The following is a 15,332-nucleotide window of genomic DNA, read 5'->3' on the forward strand; positions in this document are numbered from 1 at the left end:
TGGCCTGGAGAATTCCATGGACTCTATAGTCAATGGGGTCGCAAAGAGTTGGACAAGACTGAGCGACTTTCACTTCACTTGCTTTTATAGAAGTCTCTCTTACGCTAAATAAACCTAAGCTTGTGCTCAATGAAAGTCTTTTTAAACATGAAATTGGGCTTTTCAAGATAAGAATCCTGATCTAAAATCTCCCCTCTGGGTACATTTTGCCACTGAGCATAACAGTTGGCATGGGCTCTCAAACCCATAGCTGTGTGGGGACCCTCCTAAGTATTCAGAGCGTCCCCTCTTCCCTGCCGCTGCCTCCCGGGGCCGCGCTCACACGTCATGTTCACCAGCTTGTCCACGCTGTGCTGCGCCTCCCCGTAGCCGAGGTACCCGTGCGCCACGATCTCCATGTACTGCGAGGGGACCAGACAACAGGTGAGCTGAGGAGAGGACTCCGAGAGCACACAACAGGAGTGGTAAGGTTGTGTACTTCTGAAAATGAGCTGTAGATGGCGCGACAGGGTCACCAAACAACGCTCGGTGCCCCGGCGCCGGCTTCAGGCAAGTGCAGAAGAGGATGGGTTCTGGGCTTTCGGCTTCCCTGGGGTGCCAGAAGTGGAGGGCGGGACCTGGAAAGACTGCTTAAACTCTCAAAAGTCCCAAGATGACTCATAACTCAATAAATCTGTGTTGCAATTTAGCCTCCAAATATAAGATACAAGTAAGATACATGATACATAATATACAGTACCTAGAATTTTAATTCTTCAATGTATCTTTTCATTAGAATTTTTATAACACACTGCATAATCCCTGGAGAATCCCAGGGGCAGGGAAGCCTGGTGGGCTGCCGTCTATGGGGTCACACAGAGTCGGACACGACTGAAGTGGCTTAGCAGCAGCAGCAGCATATATTTTATTGACCTTATGTTTTATAATATCCTAAATTACATCTAACCAGCATACAAGTAGATAGCAATAATTAGAATGAAATCTATGGGATAGTCTGAAAATCCGTCTCTGTTTGTAATTGTAAAATTATAAAAGCTGAGAGTAATAAGAAATAGGTTCAGAGAAATACATACATTTCTGACATTTTAATGGAAGTAAAATGGATAGAAAGATCCTTTACAATATAATCTTAAAAAGGATTATTTCATTAAATGAGCTAAACCTCTAGCCAATTTAAAAAATTTCTTCAAGATAAAAACTAGATATTATCTATTTCCCAAGAATAAAAATAATAAAATAGGTTTACTATTAATTGCCATTAAAATTAATCATCCATTGATAATTTAGAATAAATTTGCAGGGCCATGGGTTATGATGAGAATTATTCTTTGCATACATGCTATAGATTTCAGGAGGATGGGCTGTTTCAACTATTTCTATACCTAGAAATTTTGTTTGATTGTATTAATAAGCCCAAACATTGGGCTGGCTCAGCATATTTATTCAGCTCCTTACCTTCCCTCAGTAGTTAGCAAAGCAGAAAAAATATATGAAGATCATTCCTCACAGTGTCATTTATTTCCAATATTTTAGTGAGCACAGTAATTCTTTACTGTGTGAAAAAGTTATGAACATCCTCACAGCCAATATTTTCTCCTGCCAGCTTGGTGTGTGCACTGCTGAGGCCCAGGGCCTGCCAGCCAACACCTATTTATTTTCTTCACTCAAAAGACAGGTGATCCTTTATAAAACTCTCATTTCACAGGTGGGGTAAAGTGAGCCAAATCAGCCAGGAGAAAACAGCCCAAGTCCCTCCCTGCTCTGTGTGTATCTTGTATACTCACGACCCTAGGCTCTTCTCCTTGGCAGGCAGCTATGTTGCAAGAGACCTCTCTGTCACACACTGTGGATCTCTGCCCAGAGGCACAGCACAAAATGGAAAGGCAAGACCAGCCACCACAAAAGAGATCTTACCTGAGCTAGGTTTTCAATTCCACCCAAGCTATGAAGTATTTCCTAATAAAATAAAACAATGGAACAGACATGAAAGATGAGAATGGAGGGGGAGGGATGTATTTTACATGCAATTGATTTATTAAGTCATGAGTTTGTAACTATTTCTGAAGGTCCACATTTGAATATAAATATGGAAAACTTTAATGCTTGTCATTCATACTATATTTAAGATAAACTTAATAGATATGGGCTTCCCTGGTGGCTCAGCAGCAAAGAATCTGCCCGCAATTCTGCCTGCAGGAGCCGCAGCAGACATGGGTTTGATCCCTGACTCAGGAAGGTCCTCTGAAGGAGGGCATAGCAACCCACTCCAGTATTCTTGCCTGCAGAATCCCATGGACAGAGAAGCCTGGCGGGCACAGTCCATGGGGTCACAGAGAGTCAGACACGACTGAAGTGACGTAGCACATGGGCACACATTAATAGATATGAAAGTTGGGTTGAGCTGAACTGGAAGTAAGAGTGCAGGTTGAGTAGAACAGGAAGTAAGTAACTGCACCCCGCGTCCTCACTCTATTTACTTCCTCCCATGTCATCATAAAATGTCAGAGCTGCAAAGAGCTGTTAGATATCTCTCCCTTTACCTCCTCATATTACAGAATAGGAACACTAAAACCCAGATAGGTAAACCATTTTGCCTAAACGACAGAGTCTGGATAAAAATCCAGCATCCCTGAATCCCAGGACTTTACTCTCGGCCCCTGCCTGGTGTGGTCCATGAACCAGCAGCAACAGCAGCGTCTGGAGCTGATTAGAAATGCAAAATCTCCTACTCACCCCAGACATACTGAATGACACTCTTAGTATCAACAAGATCCTCAGGTAACTCACATGCCTGATAAAATCTGAGCAGCATTGCTGTAGCAGAGTAGAAAACAGGGCTTCTCCTTCAGATGATGTGGCTAATGATCTTATTAAACTCATACCCTGAACAAATGTAAGGATAATCATTGCAAAATATAGATCTGATACAGATCTTTCAGGGCTTCCCATGTGGCTCAGTGGTAAAGAACCCGCCTGTCAATACAGGAGACATAAGAGACTCAGCTTCTATCTCTGGATCAGGAGGATCCCCTGGAGGAGGGCATGGCAACCCACTCCAGTATTCTTGCCTGGAGAATCCCATGGACAGAGGAGCTTGGGGGGCTACAATCCACAGGATCTCAAAGAGTCAGACACAACTGAAGCGACTTAGCACTCATGCACCAATTTCCAATAAGAAGGCACTGCATAAAACTTCTGAAAAGTGGTAAGAGAGAGGGTGCTGGGAGTTGTGAAAGGAACTGGTTTGGAGCTCCACTAACAGCCAATGCTCTCAGGCTACTCGCACTGATGTTTATCTTGGGATGAACGGGTTTCAGGTGGCTCTACCTATTTAACGCGACACTGACTCCTCTCTCCTTACCTACTGTGCACACAAGGAAGTTATTTGAAATACAAATATTAGCCATTGTTCCAGCTCCGGAACGTGTCTGGCAATGAGTACATGAGTATGTATGAGGGGATGATCATGTGCTACTGTGGAGCTGCCTGAGCAGCTGAGGAAAAGGCTCAGGGGCTCGAGGCCTCCTGGGTCAAGGGCCAAGGTTTCCTTAATCTGTGTGAAGGGAATCTGGAAACCACACACCCTTGTTCAAATTAAGAATGAAGGTATATTTATAACTCAATTAAAATAGTTCTATGACCACCTACTAATTTGAATTCCCATAATTGCTATTCACTTTAGAAGAGCTGCTGTTAAAGAAAAGAAGGATACTGTATGCATTGCCACTAATTATGATGGACATTTTATACACATAAAAATAACATTTTAAAACCACTTATATTTTTTCAGCATTTTCTTTTCCGTTCCTGTTAGTAAGATCTCCAGGTTAGGCTCTGAAGGAGACACAAATATATAGATGACAGAGGTTGACTTCACTGAGCTGCAGCCAAGGATAAGGTAGACACACAAATAACTGGAATTTAAGATAGATCTAGGTAGGTGTTTTAAGAAAGTTATAGGGCTTCCCTGGTGGCTCAGACGGTAATCTGCCTGCACTGCAGGAGACTAGGGTTCGATCCCTGGGTCAGAAAGATCCCCTGGAGAAGGGAATGGCAACCCACTCCAGTATTCTTACCTGAAGAATTCCATAGACAGAGGAGCTTGGTGGGCTACAGTCCATGAGGTCACCGAGAGTCGGACATGACTGAACGTAACACTTTTTCATAGTTGAAGAAAGTTATACAGGAGGTGCTGTGACACCCCAGAGGAGGGACATATAATAGCCTGTGAGAGGACCACGGAAAACTTTATAAGGCTGGTGGCCTCTGAATGGGCTTAGAAGGATGGATAGTTGTGCTGAGGAGATGTGGAGGAAGAGAAGGAAATGAAGGGGATTCCTCCAAGCAAAGAGGACAGGAGGATCAAAAGTGCACAGAAGTTGCATAGAAAGAATATCAAGATGTTGTATTACTATGAAAACCAACTCCCTAAATTTATGAAGGGAATCACTGGGGATAATGTTAGAAAAACAGAGTAAGATGAACTGTGGGAAGACTTGAACATGAGCCTGAACTGAACTTTGCATTTGAGCCTGATGGACACGTGTGAACAAGGGCTGATCAGACTCAGCTGTGGGGACTTCCCCCCAGTCTTGAAGGAAACTAGAGAGGGACGGGCATGGAGGGAAGCCCCGCAGGTTGGCAGGCGCAGAGAGAAGGGAGTGGACATGTGGGCAGTCTTGACATGGTCTGACCAGCTGGACATGAATGCCAGTGGAGAAGAAGGGTGCAGAGAAGAGGCTTCAGCGTCTGCACAGTGAGGTGATGGGAGGCCAGGACAGGATAAGCCCAGGGAAGAGGGGGACACAGGCTGGGTAAGACAAGGAGGTGGAGTCCAACACGCTGAGCTGCTGGCGGTGCATTCAGGTGATGGAAGAACAACAGGCCCGGAAAAGCGCGCCGAGGGCAGAAGACTGAGATCTGGCATTGTTGACATAAAGGAAATTTAAATGTGAAGCTTGGGAGATGCCACCAGGGACAGACTCATGTTTAAATGACTGGTCATGGTCATTCTTAAATGTTTACCTTGGCAAAAATATATCTATACAATCATCGGTGTTAACAGTATGGAACTGATTCCATGTTTCCCAAACCCTGTGCTGGGAATAATGATTTTATTCTGTGCAATGAGTGGTATTAGGTGTTTGAAATATTTTTATGATCAAATAGTAGGTCGAACAGAGTGTAACAAATTATTTTATTACAGAACTCCTCTGAGCTTTAACGTGCTGCCGTGCACCACAGTCTCCAGTAGGAGGAGCCGCCCATCTTCCCTGCATACGGTGGGTGAGACACACCAGCTTTTCACAGAGCACTCACTGGGTCCTGTGAGCGCTGTGTCAGAAGCACTGTTAGGAAACACAGGAAAAGGAGCGAGGCTGTACCACCACTAGAAAATGTCATTACTATGCCCTCAAGCAGTGACCCACCATTTACTAAACAAGCCATGGGACAACCGGAGAACAAGACCACAAGGCAGCCTCATCTCTGGGCTCAGCAGTCCCGGCTACCGAGCTGAAGAGCAGACAGGACAGCGCTCCTCCCCGGCACGGCCTGGGCTCTCAGGACCCGGCTCTAGACTTCCAAGCCTAGTGACCTGGAGACAGTTTCCATCAATCTGGACAAATGTCCTTGCTCTACCTATTCCCAGAGTTTATCTCTTTTTAAAAACTTGACACAATAATATAACACTGATAAAAGCTACAGAACAACAGCGCGCCCTGCGACACCACTCTGGCTGCCGTCAGTCCAGCAGTGCGTCGCCATGGCAAAGCGTCAGGGCCCCGGACACGCCGTCCCTGTCGGGCAGTCAGCAGAGCACTGAGCTCCGAGTGCCACGTCCTGACCCGCCGCCCACTCCTCTGCAGTCAGCAGCCCACACTGCTCATCCCTCTATTGCAACCGAAGGTTCCCTGGGCCTGACCAGTACGTATCTTTTCAGGTGTGTTAGGAACTACTCTTCTAAAGGCTTGTAAGGGGAAAGCAAGCGTTTCCTGCTTGGAGTCTGGAGGAAAGGTGGTGTCACTGACAGAATCTGCAGAATTCGGCAGTTTGCAGGAGCGTCAGGATGGAGAGACCCAAGTGAAGTTACTGCATGTCCCGTGCGCAGTGGGCTCTCGAACACTTTGGCCCCTGTGTTCCTTTATACACTTACAAATTACTGAGAGTCCCAGAGACCTTCTGTTTATGTGAGTTAATCTATTTATATTTACCGTGTATGTGTGTATTCACTCAGTTGTGTCCAACCCTTTGCAACCCCATGAAGTGCAGTCCACCAGGCTCCTCTGTCCATGAAACTTTCCATCCAAGAATACTGGAGAGGGTTGCCATTTCCTCCTGCAGGGGATCTTCCCAACCCAAGGATCAAACCCGCATCTGCATCTCCTATGTTGGCAGGTGGATTACCTGGGAAGTTCTTTATATTTACCATATTAGAGATAAAAAGTGAGGAATTTTTACAACACAAGAGCACACAGCATGTGTTCCATCAGGAGCGAGGGTACACCATCATCACATACCCTGCGGCCTCTGGAAGGCTCCACTGCATGCTCATAAGAGAGTGAGAATGAATCACACTGGAGCATCACCTTTAAGACCATTTTGACCCTGTGGGACCCCTGGAAGGGTCTCAGAGACCTGTGAGAGTCTCCAGATCACCCTTTGAGAACCATTATGCTACCACATCATCCCAACAAATACCTGGAAATTTGGGACTTAAATGAGGGGGAAAGTCTCAGGCTGGAAACGTGCTTGTGAGCAAAGAACAGCAGCAACAAAATGACTGGTGAAGCCAAGAGCTCAGAAGATAGGGGCGCCTATAACAAAGACAATAGCTTTGGGGAAGGTTAACATTTCAGGGCTTCCCCAGCGGCTCCGAGGTAAAGAACCTGCATACAGGAGACACAGGTGACTCGGGTTCGGTCCCCAGGTCAGGAAGATCCCCTGGAGGAGGGCATGGCAATCCACTCCAGTACTCTTGCCTGGAGAATCCCATGGACAGAGGAGCCTGGTGGGCTATAGTCCATGGGGCCACAAAGAGTTGGGCACAACTGAAGCAGCTGAGCACAGAAACAACATTTAGGAAGGCAGAATTTTAAAAAGGAGCAAGTAAACAGCACAGAAAAACAGAAGGTGATGAGGAACAGCTGGAGGTTTTCAGGATCAGTGAGAGGAAACAGAAAGTGTGGCAAGGGACGCAGGTTGCTGGAAGGAGGCTGGGGTGCGAGGCGGGCTACCGGGCCATACAGCTCCGCGTCTCTCTATTGCTGTGGCTGATGGAGATGTAGGTTAGGAGTTTAAGGTGGGGTGATCGGGCCATACAGCTCCACCGTCTCTCTATTGCTGTGGCTAATGGAGATGTAGGTTAGGAGTTTTAAGTTTTTCCATTTATCGTTGGTAAGCAACGTGCTCTGACAGCTCACTGTAAGCAGCCTAGGTAAACTTTATCCTGCTTGGAACTCCAACTACACTTGAAATCTCTGAACACATATCGTCCTTTAATTATGAAAAAGGAAGCAATTTTGTCTTTAAAAATGGCTTCTCTTTCATCCCTTCCACTCATTTATTTCTGGAACCTTCATTAGGCATATACTGGAGCCTCTGGGTCAACAGATGCTGACTGGCCCATGGCCTACGATGGCCTTTTTAAATGCCTTCCGAGAGGTCTTGGTGCACAAGATGCAAGGAAAAGCTCTACTGCACATCAGCTGTGAAGGAAAGCGAGCGAGTTGCATATAAATAGTCTGACCTTTCAATAAATGCAGTAATGAAGGTGAGATCAAGGCTTGAAAGGACAGTGTGTCCTGAAAAGGGCACTTTTATGATAAAAAACAGAAAGGGAGCCACTGACACCGTAATAAAGACAACAGATGGAAGGCTGAGGCTTGGCAAGAAGGAGGGTGAAAGTGAAAGTGAAGTCGTGTCTGAGTCTTTGCGACCCTGTGGACTGTAGCCCTCCAGGCTCCTCTGTCCACGGGATTCTCTAGGCAAGAATACTGGAGTGGGTTGCCATTTCCTTCTCCAGGGGATCTTCCCAACCCGGGGATCGAACCCGGGTCTCCTGCACTGCAGGCAGACGCTTTATCCTCTGAGCCACCAGGGAAGCCCCAAGGAGGAGGGTATTTCTTCAGAAATAAGAAAGGACGTAAAGGTGCATAATCGCCTATCAATGCAAGAGCCACAGAGATGCGGGCTGGATCCCTGGGTCGGGAAGATCCCCTAGAGCAGGGCATGGCAGCCAACTCCAGTATTCTTGCCTGGAGAATCCCATGGACAGAGGAGCCTGGTGGGCTACAGTCCATGGGGTCACAAAGAATCAGACACGACTAAAGCGACTTAGCATGCATGCACAATGGTGCATAATAATCCAAACATTTCAAGCAACAAAGAAAATATGAGCATTCCTACTAGAATGGCCTCGGTTTTGCCTGTAAAACAGGTAATGCTGCAATCTAATAAGAAGACCAGGGTAGGAGGGGTGTGTGTGAGAAGCGGACATGGTCTGGGGCGGCCACTGTGGATCATGCAGCACTGATCACGGATTCACCAGGAGAGGAAAGGGAGGCCTGGCTGGGACATTTGTGGGCACAGGTCACAGTAAACCCCAGCGTGGCTATGACTTCGGCCAGAAATTCTTGGCAACTCAACATGTTAAACAACTGCTCTCGTTTGTGGACAGAGTGCCAGGAGGAGAGATTCAGGGAACACCTCCTTCTATGGAAAGGCTGGAAATCAATGGGAGATCTGGTTTAATGCATGCTTTTGTCATAAAAGCCCCAAAGCAAAGAGGTCACAGAATTCTTTCCTTTAAAGAGCAATCCAGTCAACCTTGTTCCAGCCCATCAAGAACTGGGTTAAGAAAGGGAATACTTTAGATGAAGATCAGCAGAGTATGACACAAGAGCCATCAATTCTCTGAGCAAACAGCATGTCTAAGGCAAATATTTTGCTAACTTCTATAAGTCCAAAAACTAAACCTCCTGTTAAAAATCCACCTTCTTCCGTGAATACTTATATTAATACCATATACAAGCTGTTCTTATCCAAGCTGAGGCCTATGAGGCATAGGGCAGGGGGTGGGGGACAGTGTTAATATGACTAGGAGCCTAGGGCCAGGGGGAGAGGGGGCAGTGACCCAGGCAGAGTGGAGCACACACCACCTTCACCAGCATGGCCCACACAGCTCTGTCTGGGTGGTCACAGGAGAAAAGGAAAATTCCCATCAAACTCTGAGCAACCAGGACAGAAAGGTTTTTGAGGAATGTCACATATTCAAATAACTGGTTGACTGAACTACAACAACACAAAGCCATCCTAGAGTACAGAATGGGGAAGGGAGCAACTCTTCTAAAGAAAAGAGCGAAGCTACCGTGAGTCCCAGGAGACTCAAACCAGAGCAGGTTCATCGCTGGCTAGCAGCAGCACACGTTGTTTTGAGTGCTGAGTTTGGAAAAGATGGTTATCAGGGTAATGAAAGGAAATATGTCCTGATTCAAATAATAACTTATCAGTAAAGCTGAATCCAAAATAAATGTGCTTCAGAGTGGTCTGAGCATCCCAGTAGCTTATCAGGATGGGGCATAAAAGGAGATATCTCTCAGGGAAAAAAGCAATCTGTGAAAATGATTGAAGCATGTAAGAATAACAAGACTGCCCTTTAGATATTTAATGCTGGCAAGCAGAAACAATAATGGCTCATTAGCAATTTGGAGACTTCTCCAAACTGGTTGGGCAGTGGTTCCCGCAACCAGTAGCATCAGCGACACCTGGGAACTTGTTAGAAATGCAGATTTCCAGGCCTTCCCCAAACTTACTGAATCAGAAGCTTCCCTGGTGGCTCAGACAGTAAAGAATCTGCCTGCAATATGAAGACCTGGGTTCAACCCATGGTCGGGAAGATCCCCTGGAGAAGGAAATGGCCACCCACTCCTGTATTCTTGCCGGGGAAATCCCATGGCCAGAGGAACCTGGTGGGCTACAGCCCAGGGGTCGCAAAGAGCCGGACACGACTGAGCGGCTAACACTTTCACTTTCAGGTGCCAGCAATCATTAAGTGTTCCGCGTGCTTCTGATATACAGAAAGTTTACAAACTTTGCATTATAAAAGCAGGAATCTTAGCAGCTGGGTCTGGAAGGAACAGCTTTCACAGACCAGGTGGTGTCAGGTAAATGCTTGCTACTCAGAGTGTTGGCCATGCACCGCTGGCCTCAGTGGAACCTCGGGCCTCAGTGTACACCTGTGGAATCCACATCTGCACTTCCAAGAGCCCCAGGTGATTCCCTGTGCTTAAAAGTCTTAGAGCTACTAACCCAGAGACAGAATGCTCAACTGACTAGTGAGAGGCGGGGAGACTCGCTCCAGCAGACGCCTCCTCTGGGACAAGCGGGAGCCCTGTGCTCACCTCTAACTCAGGCTCTGAGGCTGGACTCCGGGGAGTGCATGGCTCTGGGGCAGCCACCATGTATAGGCCTGGCTGCTCCCCCTGTCAGCCCTGGAGCCCCCTAAGGAAATCCCCACTTGTTGCTGCTCACTTTGGCCGCTTGGCATCAACATGCTCCAAAGTATGGCCCAGTGTACCCTTCTCCAAGCTGCCTATGGTTTAAAATGCCGAGAGACAATGCAAACACAGACCAGAAGTCAGTCCACTGCCTCCCATAGGTGACAGAGTAGAAATACAGAGATATTTCTGTCCCCATTCAATCACTTCTCTCCGCATCGATTTCAATAGCAGGTAAGATACTTCCCAAATGTAGAAGCTACTGAGTAGTGAGAGAGAAAAAAAGTTACCATGCTGTGCTTCAGAAAAGAGCCCACCAGTTTTTATTTCATCTTCAAACTAGTAAAAAATATTTTTATTTTTTGCAACCAACCTGATAACATGGATCCCTCATGAGGAGTCTCAGACAAATTAACACTCTCAGAAAATGAAGAGATGGAGCGCGATCAACCCACTCTCTGAAAGAAAACAAGAGAGAACATGTTTGTTCACGTTTAAAACCAATGATCCTGACAGTTCATGAACAGCACAGCACTAGGAAGGAGAATAGAAAACAGCTCCAGGCAGAGCATTCGTTGGTCTCAAACAGTCTGCAGTGGGGACTGTTATTTGACACTTAACAAATTTTAATGGAAAACACTGTCATTACAAAGTTGAGGTCCCCAAATTATTTGGTTCACGGGCCCTGACTGTCCCAAGAAAGGGAAGCCCCTGATCAAAAGAAATAGCCAACAGGTTCAACTTCAAAAGGCTTGATACACTGATAACTTAGCAACCAATTAAAAGAAAGATAATATATATACACTAGAAGAAAATTATTTGCATTTTATTCTTCATCACATTTACTTACTAACGGAGTGTGGACACTAAACAACTTCTCCAGTCCAACACCACCTCCATTTCCTCCTCCGCCTGACTCCCCAGGGTGCTTTTGACCACAGTGACCACTGAAGACTCAGCTACAGAAGAATAAGCAGCATCTACGGGAAGGCAGTACACCTCATGTGGAAACTGCAATCACCCAGAGTAGTCTACACTGTGTCCGACAGATGGTGTGTGGCATCACTGTTTTCCCTGAGATTTTAAAATATCCCATGGCAGCCCTGGAGGTTCCAGTCAGTCCCCGGTGCGCTTCAGTGCTCCTTGTGGGAAACGTGGGGATAAAGGATTTTCTTAGATCTCAGGTCACTTTCCCCGGAAGCAGACTCCTCCGTGAATACTGGTGCGCACACGAGTGACTGAGGACACCAGGAGACCTCCTGGAGTCGGGGTAGGGGGCAGGGGGAGGAGCCAGGGAAGGGGGAGAAGGGGAAGGGGAGTGCGGAGACCCAGCGGGCATGGGTCTGCTGTGCCAGCTGAACCTCCACTGACCCCTCGACCCCCGTGAAGGCAAGCTCTCTGGGCTTCCCTGCTCCCAAAACAGCTGTCACGGAGGGGACAGTTGGGGATGGGGGCACTGCTGTTCTCTGGGCCTGTGGGCAACATGGATGCAAAAAGCCAAAGGGTGGTGCCGGGGCCCAGCCTCTCACATAGGCGCCACTGGCCAGTCCCAGCCGGAAGCCACATCACCAACGTGTCCGGGGGCAGTGGGAGCGCGGATGTCTTGGGGGGTTCCGGCTGGAGGGAGCAGAGTGGTGGGCGCAGCACCCTGCCTGCAGGCTATGGGCAGCTCTCCGACCACTCTGGGGAGGGGGTGTCGTTTGCACACCCAGCACTCTTCCTCTGCTGCACCAGTTAGACTTAGGAATCAATGAATTCTACCGGAAAACTTTTTCGTCCGCTCCCACGGGGCCACCCAGGCTGCTGAGTGTGAATACTGCAAAAGACTTTTCTCAAGTCACTCAGGGAGGACCCATCTGCCAAGAACGTTCAGGAACATAGCCCAGGCTGAGGCTGGGACCCAGAGCTTCCCAAGTCTCCGCTGAGGGCACATCTGAAACTCAGTGCATGCCCCTCCCCCACCCCCCTCCACCACACAGGCCTCATCCCTCCAGGCTTTCAGCCCCGGGTGTTTCCTTGTCTCCTCTACTTCACTCACACCATTCATCCAATCCCTCAGCACATCCTGTTTGCTCCAATCTTTAAAATCTCTCCATTCACACAAGTTTGAGGCAGGAGATAGATGGGCCTCTGGGCTGAGCAGATGGAATTTGTCAAGCAGACTAGATTGGAGCTTTGTTTTCCCTGACAACCCAAGGACAGAGTTAGAGGCAGGAAGTGAGCTCTGAGAGGGAGCAAACAGAGAAAACGACCCTATCTATCACTCCTGAGGTAAAGGAAATCTCCCTAACTCCACACCAGCAGGAAGGATCCTTGGGGGTCAGAAGAGGTGGGCATCACTCCATAATAAACGTTGTCATACTCCCATTAGCCTTTGTGCTGGAATCCATCTTGGCAAAAAGACATATGAAGAAGGCCCAAGGGAGGGGCAGGTGTGGGAAAAGGAACAAGATAATTGGCCAGAGGAGAAAAAGGACCCAGGAGAACTGCCCCATATAAATGGTTTACCTCCCTCCTCATCACAGGGGACCCTTTCTGTCTGGGTGGGTGTTTCTGCTTTGTTTCTGTCTGAATACACAGTTTCTTTCTGTGCTCTCCCACTTGTGGTGGTATGTCTCTGAAAATAAACTTTGTACCCTAACTCACCTAGAGCCAGACATCCTGGAATGTGAAGTCAAGTGGGCCTTAGGAAGCATCACTACAAACAAAGCTAGTGGAGGTGATAGAATTCCAGTGGAGCTATTTCAAATCCTGAAAGACGATGCTGTGAAAGTGCTGCACTCAATATGCCAGCAAATTTGGAAAACTCAGCAGTGGCCACAGGACTGGAAAAGGTTAGTTTTCATTCCAATCCCAAAGAAAGGCAATGCCAAAGAATGCTCAAACTACCGCACAATTGCATTCATTTCACACACTAGTAAAGTAATGCTCAAAATTCTCCAAGCCAGGCTTCAGCAATACGTGAACCGTGAACTTCCAGATGTTCAAGCTGGTTTTAGAAAAGGCAGAGGAACCAGAGATCAAATTGCCAACATCTGCTGGATCATGGAAAAAGCAAGAGAGTTCCAGAAAAACATCTATTTCTGTTTTATTGGCTATGCCAAAGCCTTTGACTGTGTGGATCACAATAAACTATGGACAATCTGAAAGAGATGGGAATACCAGACCACCTGACCTGCCTCTTGAGAAACCTATATGCAGGTCAGGAAGCAACATTTAGAACTGGACATGGAACAACAGGCTGGTTCCAAATAGGAAAAGGAGTATGTCAAGGCTATATATTGTCACCCTGCTTATTTGACTTATATGCAGAGTACATTATGAGAAACGCTGGGCTGGAAGAAGCACAAGCTGGAATCAAGATTGCCGGGAGAAATATCAATCACCTCAGATATGCAGATGACACCACCTTATGGCAGAAAGTGAAGAGGAACTAAAAAGCCTCTTGATGAAAGTGAAAGAGGAGAGTGGGAAAGTTGGCTTAAGGCTCAACATTCAGAAAACTAAGATCATGGCATCCGGTCCCATCATTTCATGGCAAATAGATGGGGAAACAGTCTAAACAGTGACAGACTTTATTTTGGGGGCTCCAAAATCACTGCAGATGGTGATTGCAGCCATGAAATTAAAAGACACTTACTCCTTGGAAGGAAAGTTATGACCAACCTAGATAGCATAGTAAAAAGCAGAGACATTACTTTGCCAACAAAGGTCCTTCTAGTCAAGGCTATGGTTTTTCCAATGGTCATGTATGAACATGAGAGTTGGACTATAAAGAAAGCTGAGTGCTGAAGAATTGATGCTTTTGAACTGTGGTGTTGAGGAAGACTCTTGAGAGTCCCTCTCACTGCAAGGAGATCCAACCAGTCCATCCTAAAGGAGATCAGTCCTGGGTGTTCATTGGAAGGACTGATGTTGAAGCTGAAACTCCAATACTTTGACCACCTGATGTGAAGAGCTGACTCATTGGAAAAGATCCTGATGCTGGGGAAGATTGAGGCAGGAGGAGAAGGGGATAAAAGAGGATGAGATGGTTGGATGGCATCACCAACTCGATGGACATGGGTTTGGGTGGACTTCAGGGGTTGGTGAAGGACAGGGAGGCCTGGCATGCTGCAGTTCACGGGGTCGCAATGAGTCGGACACGACTGAGCGACTGAACTGAACTGAACTGAACCCGTTTTTTTGCAGTTTTTATCTCTCAAATCATTCTTACTTTCAAACAGAGGCAAGAGCCAGGTTGGCTTTGCTTCTAGTCTTAGTCCCTGGTGGAGTCGCAGCTAGGATTCCTGGCTTTTGTCCAGGATTCAGGTTCAAGGAACCAAGGGGAACTAAGATCCTGCTTCAAGACCACTCACTGTTGTCTCTCTGAGATCAGCTTCTCACTCCCTCATCCGCTATGACCCCGGCTCAAGCCTCCATCATCATTTGCTTGAAGGGGTACACCCTGCAGCATGTGAGATCTTAGTTCCCTGACCATGGCTTGAACCCATGCCCCCTGCAGTGGAAATGCAGAGTCTTAACCATTGGACTGCCAAGGAAGTCCCTGCATGAACTACTGCAAAAGCCTCCCCACCTGCCTTCCTCGCTTCCATCTGTGTTCCAACTTCAGTCTTCGCATACCAGCCAAGGAGACCCTCCACAGACACCCTCTCTGCCCTGGCCTCCAGCATCTCTCCTCTCACTCAGGTCCCCAGCCCATAGGCTCCTTGGGACGCCTGGCCTCCCCACTGCCTCTCGGGCCTCACGGCCCCCCCCCACCACTGCCCCCACACATGCCCTTCCAGTCACACTGGCCTCCCCGCACCTTTTTCACTGACCCTCTCACAACAGGGC

General features: G+C 47.4%; 1 protein-coding gene and 1 non-coding gene across 2 annotated transcripts in view; both read right to left on the reverse strand.

Moving 5' to 3' along the window:
• Window positions 1-15,332, reverse strand: part of NEK10 (NIMA related kinase 10) — a 269,835-nt gene that overhangs the window by 187,615 nt on the left and 66,888 nt on the right. The window contains 3 exon segments of the mRNA XM_059879962.1: window positions 323-401; window positions 1,915-1,956; window positions 10,870-10,954. Of these exon segments, the coding sequence (XP_059735945.1) occupies window positions 323-401; window positions 1,915-1,956; window positions 10,870-10,954 (206 nt within the window).
• Window positions 8,030-8,101, reverse strand: TRNAC-GCA (transfer RNA cysteine (anticodon GCA)). Its single transcript has one exon. It is a non-coding gene; the product is annotated as a tRNA-Cys (tRNA).

This window comes from Bos taurus, chromosome 22 (genome assembly GCF_002263795.3).
Source record: "Bos taurus isolate L1 Dominette 01449 registration number 42190680 breed Hereford chromosome 22, ARS-UCD2.0, whole genome shotgun sequence".
In the NCBI taxonomy this organism is placed as follows: domain Eukaryota; kingdom Metazoa; phylum Chordata; class Mammalia; order Artiodactyla; family Bovidae; genus Bos; species Bos taurus.